Here is a 6185-nt window from a genome sequence, read left to right as displayed (position 1 = left end):
GAAACGTGAATAGTGGTTGCAGTGCTGCCTACCCAATTTTCTAAACATTACATATGTACTTATTTTATACAGCTGTCACGTGGAATTATCGTCAATTGTGGTTAGTTGCCACGCGTTGAAGTTCATTTTTGTAGCAGTGTCCAGGGCAGCATCCTGACGGGCATCAGCGCTTCATATCAGCTTCAGGTGTTGATAATACGCATGTTCCAGTTGGCATCGTTACGCAAGTGCGAACAACTGGTTATATAAACATCTGCCACTCTTTAACTTATGTCTGTGCGTGCAACATTTGTAAATTCATCTGCAAGTCTTCAACATGTGTCAACACTTGTACATATACTTAGCGTCATTTCATGACGTGTCGCTCAATAGAAAAATTGCAACACGGTAACCTTTCCTCCGCATCCTTCGCATAATGTCGATTGAGAAGTGTACGTGGTATCTGCCGAATTTTTTTTTTGTTTTTTTGGTGTCCATGCTTTAATCTTTGCTGCGAAGCTTTAGTTAAATGCGAGTCTTCCCCAACCAGTTTAAACCAAGACCCTTTTTCTGCGTGACGGCGGCAGCCCAAACCATCAAATACGAAACTGCATATAAAATGGTCGGAATCGTTGCGAGTGCGACGGGTAGGCCTAGCATGGTGGTATCTTCTGCCTTTGCGTAAGTACAACGAACAAAGTCCTATATGGGGCTCCTTTTTGCTACTTGTATTTGCTTGCTTTTGACAACCACGCTTCCTTCGGCTCCTTCACAAAACATTCATTACGATAACGATCCAAACGTGCAAGGCACCTACCCACTCATGGGGAGCGATCAACAGTTGGTAGATTAAATTATGATCGATATATTATCAATCAGTAGTACAGCGTGTGATGTCAGTTGAAATGAATAGTTGTTATAGAATATTAGTTCTCTAACAAAAAGTTAACCATTCAACAAATGTGTCAAAGAAAATACTTTTAAAAGTAGCGCAGCAATACGCGGCGACAACTTTTCTTGGCAGTGTAGGGAAGGAAAGCTACGGGGGTAGAGCTTCCACACATGTAGCACTACGCGAAGCAGTTCGTTGTGGCACGCGTCTCGTAATGCAGCAGTAGTTTACAGGGGCGCACTATCAGAGCTTCGTGCAGATGCAGACGCCGCTTAGCGTTTGAGGTTCACTTAAAAAGGCGGGACATTCTCTCGCGTTCAAAAGCCCGAATTCACAACGACTAAATATAAACCATTATGAATATCTTAATAGAGTTAGCCGAGTCCTGGGCCAAATTTCCCATGTTAAAATAGAGGGGGAACTTTTATCTTTCACGTTGAAAGTACAATAACAGACGGTAGAATGAGCGGCGTTTGGCTCTATATATCCTTCATTTCAATGCCCAGAAACGTTGTCGGCGAGTAAAGCGCTAACTCGCGTAAGGCTTGGTTACATTTCAGAAGCTGGAACGTGGTCTCAAGTATTAGGTTCTCTTGTCCACCATCCGTACAGAATGCTGGGGAAGTTGGAAACGTGTGCCGGCTCATGAAGATGATGCTGATTTTCTATCTACGTCCCGTGAGGATAAAAGCTCACATGTAATACAATTTTTAAAGCGTGTATTTTCGCGAAATCGGAAAATGTGCCTCTATGTTACAGCTGCTCTTATTAAGCGTATTACAAGGCATTTGAACATTGGTCATCGCCACTGAAGTTCATTTACAGTATTATGGTTTGTAATTGCCAGCGGCGAAGAGCTCACGCGACATTTATATAATTGTAAAATCGCCCACGTCATGGAAGGTTCGTACATAAGACATGTCCTCTAGAATATGAAGGCATATGATTGTCCTCGTAAGGCTCAGAGCGTAGTCGGAGTGAACGGGTAGAACGAAAAAGTTTACGAATATTTCTTCAGCTACATCAACTACATAAAACACACACAGCTCTGTCTCAAGCCACTGTCCCTGATTTGACGCCTTAGTTCTTCTTTTGCGGAAGTTGCGAGCACTCTTGGGAACAAGGCCGTCCCTGTGAACGAGGGCCACTCTCGTCCCGTTTATTCAGGGGCTCCCGCACAATGCGTCGCATAAGAGGCTGTGTGGCACGCACATTGCACTCAATTGGGCCATCGGAAGACTTCTGCGGATGGACTTTTTCCTCGTACGACATCAGCGTGCGAAAAGCTGCCAACTGCTCGGGTGACACTACGATGGGGTGCTTGTAGACAATCCATGTTACGTTCTCGTACCACGGTGGTGTCGTCAGCGAGCCTTCGTACGTCCAGTAGCTACTGCCGGTTGCAATTTGCGAGGAGATGTCTAGAGGCTTCTGCAGTACCCACTTCATGCCCTTGTGCTTGATGTGCGGGATGCAGTCGACGACGCTCTGAAGCAGTGGGTTAGCTGCACCTTCTTCCAAGAACACAGCCACCACGGCGAGACCCTCTTCAGATGAAGCTGCCTCCACGAATGACTTGTACTTGTCGGCGTTGAAATGGACCCAGTGCAGTTCACCGGCATACTGCTTCCCGTCGACACGGTGCTCGCTGCCGGTGTTGTTGGTCTTGCCCCAGTGGGCATGAAACCGATCCAGTTGGTAGTGGTGTTGCAGAGGTCCCCCGCGAAGGTTTGGTTCCGCCACCTTGACGCTCACTTCCCATGTCTCACCGGTGTTGGAGATGCTCGTAGACCGCAGGCCCGTATCGTCCCACTGCAGTGGGTTGTCCCTCAAATAGGGATCCGGTGTCACGTCTTTTGTCACAATATTGACCGGTGACTGCTTGTTTCCAATGCGCTTAGTGCTCTTTTCCGTACTCTTTCCAAAATAGCACTTAGGGACGCAGTCAAACAGCTTGTTTACGGAGGACATGCCTGTAGAAGGACGAATGTGCTTGAAAAATTCGCAACGAATATCAGAACAGGAAAGAACCTTGCCTTTGGGGACGGTTTGGTAAACGAGCTTGACGCGGCCGGAAAAACATCTGTCACGAAGTAACGATGAGGGTGCTGATTCTCTCGTTGATGTAGCTTACCCGCTAAGGGGAAGAAAAGTGATCGGCAGACAGTGTCATAAAAAAAAATTCAATGGGTTGTTGTTGTTACCCAGATACGTAGGCATTCTGTTGAACCTCGTCTTCTTCTCAACCGCCATTCAAAAAAAAAGGAATAGCCACTATTTGGGCAGCAATTAAGAAAAGAACTCTGCACACTTACGGCTATCAATTTATGTATCATTACTTTATTTAGGGCCTTTAAAACATCAGCCAGAGGTGTTTAGTACTAATACGTATATATTGAACTCGAATATTTGGGTGACGTCTCACAAAAGTATCATCATCATAAACAAGCTAGTGCCGCAGAAACAGGGTAAATCCCATTACACAAAGCTTACACTGAAAGGATGAAGACGACGTTTTGGCTAACCAATGACTGCGAAGCGGAGGCGGCGAGCCGAACAACCCTACTACGTACAACGAGAGAATACTAAAAAACGGGAAAGGCAATGTCAGCTACGAGAGCATGTCAGCTACGAAGCAATGGAAGCCTTACGCAAATGGTGGTTCCGTTGTCGTGTCCTTGATCGTCTGTGGTTTAACTACAGGCTCTCCGAGCTGCTAATGAGCGTGGAAACCCAAGATGACTCTATGCTAGTGCATGAAGCCAAGCAACGCCCGAAGGACGCTGTTGTCGGTTGACGCTCGCCCGTTGTACACGTTTCGGGTAATGCGCAGGCAAAAATAATGGAAAGTCATTTCGTAGCCCGGATGTGGACGAGGAAAAATAAGAAGAGGCACCGGATACATGTTCTTGGTGGTAGCCTGAAACGATGTGTACGCTACATGCAGCCTGCTGCAGACGCAGAGCCTTGCGCACACTTAAAATTGTACGATTACAAAATTACTGCGCTGGCGCGAAGTACTGTGGTGACAGCGGCAGAGTCACGCCTTTCTCTCTTCTCACCTCCTCACCTATCGAATTGTCTCCCGAACAGTTCACAGCATTCCGCAAGCTGTTGTCGCGCGAGGAGAGGGTCGATCCTCAGAAGTCGTGCGACGGTCCCATTGAGTGCAAGGTATGAGCCACGTAACCTTTCAATCAATGAATTTCGTGGCAGCCACATACGCGACCAGAGTACCTATGATATATAGCGGTGGCCTTGTTCGCAATAGCCTTCGTGATTCACGGAAAATAGGAACCAGGGCGTCAAACCAGAGCTCGTGGGTTGAGAGGCAGTTGTGTGCCATTTGTGAAACCTATATAGTTTGACAAAAAAATGTAAACATCTCTTTTTACTTGTTTACTCCAAGCAACTGTTTAAGCCTATGAGGACGTGTCATAAAATAAAAATGAAGGCAGCTTCGCACTAGTTGTGCCCAAGTGAAAGCTGGACAGCCTCCTTTGTTTCTCTTCAGATTTTTTTTTCTTTCGCGAGCCCTTTTCTTTCTTTGCTTGTTTTTCAGATCAGATCTCGCTCAACTCTAAAAACACTGGTTAAAGTCAACGAAGCGCCTGTAGTGAGGGAAGCGACTTCCTTGCTGTCTATCGTCTCAGCGCAGAGTGAGCACTGAGAAAGCACCACGGCTGTGTGTCGCCTAATGATGTCAATCGGCACAGGCTGCGTCTCAGTGGTTTGGACTCTACATTTATGAGCAAAGTTCGCAGTTGCTACAAATTATGACATGCTAACTATGCGTACTTCAAGACAACTACGAAAATATAATGGCACATTTGAAGCGTTCACCCACGATTACAATGTTCTGTAGTTCTGAATTTGAAGCATGTAAATGTTCGAACTTCAATGTTGTGAATTTGAAGCATGTCTGTTTTGCTTCTTACATTTCCGATATATAAACTGGCAGACAGTTACCTGCATGCACACATGGATGACGTTATGTTTCGCCAGTGCATGGGGAATGTTACTCATGGTGTCTGCGCTGTGGACACTGCATTGTTTGGCGGGCCTGCGAGCTGTAGCTCTGTTGCGTTGAGCTTCTGCTTAGGCTGCCAGTTTGGCAGCAGGATTAGGCAAAGTACTTTCTTCATACGCGTCTCCTGTAACTTTGAAAATGTTACCGAGACCATTTTCATTTTGTAAAACCGAACGCCGAGAGCAGCTTGGCATTAGCCGACAACGCTTTCTGCAGAGATAGAGAAAAGCTTATTTATGTAGGCCGAAAGAAATGTCCTAGTCGGGGCGAGCCTTTAGTTCAGGCCCCCCTTGGCTCACGCTAAGCGGAGCGTCCGATGGATCAGCCGAAAATGCTCCTGTAGCTCTGAGCTCGTCGGCGCTGTCTTTCTAGAAGGATGTCAAGGTGAAGGAATAGAATGGTTGCCCGGTTGCTGTGGACATTCCCAAGTGCACTGATACACCGTGGTATTTGCTCCACAATAGGGATAGCATGAGGGATATTCAATGGGGTGGAAGACAAGGATGTAAAGGCAGGGGGATTGATTAGTCTGAAGCGGCCTACAGGCAACGTCCTCTGGGTGGAGTGATTTGACTGGTGGTGGTAAGTACATATGGCTTTGTCGGCAATCCTTTAGCGTTTCAGTGTAGTTTAGCGGATCTGTTGGTGTCCTCCGGGGTAAAACAGTTCTGATGGCGCCCGCGGTTCGTAAGCTCTTGAGGTGCCACTTTGTGGGTTCATGGTCATGGAGTGAGACGTGTCCAGGTGTCTGGACGATACGCACCTTATGTAACAAAGAAAGGTATATTCATGTCGGGGTACGGTGTTTGTAGAGTGTGATCATTCTTTTCATTATGTTCTGACTGGTGGTTTCGTTTGTATATCGTTAACCACGGGGATTTGTTTGTATGGTGCTGGTATCTGCGAAGCGTGTATGACAGCAAGGGCGATATAGAAGCCTGGCCTGCTGTGCCACTGTTCTCGGTGTTATGCGTAGCCAATGCCGTTACATATTTGATACTGTCCACTACAAGACACCTACATGGTCCGTTTCTCTGGATATCACGCCACATCAATGTAGAGGACTGGTGCGCTACATGTGCACCAGTCCTACTACTAGCATTAGACCTACCTACGACTAGCATTACGACTAGCATTAGACCTAGACATTACGACTTCGACTAGCATTAGAACTAGACCTACGACACGCATTAGAGTTTGAGCTCTTGCCTGTCTCCGGCATTTGTACAGAAGATTGCAATGACGCGTCAAAGGCTCAGAAAACTCTTAATTTCACAGACCTAT

The 6185-nt window shown here is 46.5% G+C and overlaps 1 protein-coding gene across 1 annotated transcript; it reads right to left on the bottom strand.

Moving 5' to 3' along the window:
* Positions 1 to 1419: 1419 nt before the first annotated feature.
* LOC119168100 (carbonic anhydrase 1) lies at positions 1420 to 3089 on the bottom strand. The gene has a single exon (XM_037419516.2). It carries the CDS (start codon positions 2840 to 2842, stop codon positions 1952 to 1954), a length of 891 nt encoding a protein of 296 aa, XP_037275413.2. The 5' UTR covers positions 2843 to 3089; the 3' UTR covers positions 1420 to 1951.
* Between the last annotated feature and the right edge of the window lie 3096 nt (positions 3090 to 6185).

This window comes from Rhipicephalus microplus, chromosome 6, assembly GCF_043290135.1.
Source record: "Rhipicephalus microplus isolate Deutch F79 chromosome 6, USDA_Rmic, whole genome shotgun sequence".
Classification (NCBI taxonomy): Eukaryota; Metazoa; Arthropoda; class Arachnida; order Ixodida; family Ixodidae; genus Rhipicephalus; species Rhipicephalus microplus.
This window is presented reverse-complemented; position numbering and strand designations above follow the sequence as displayed.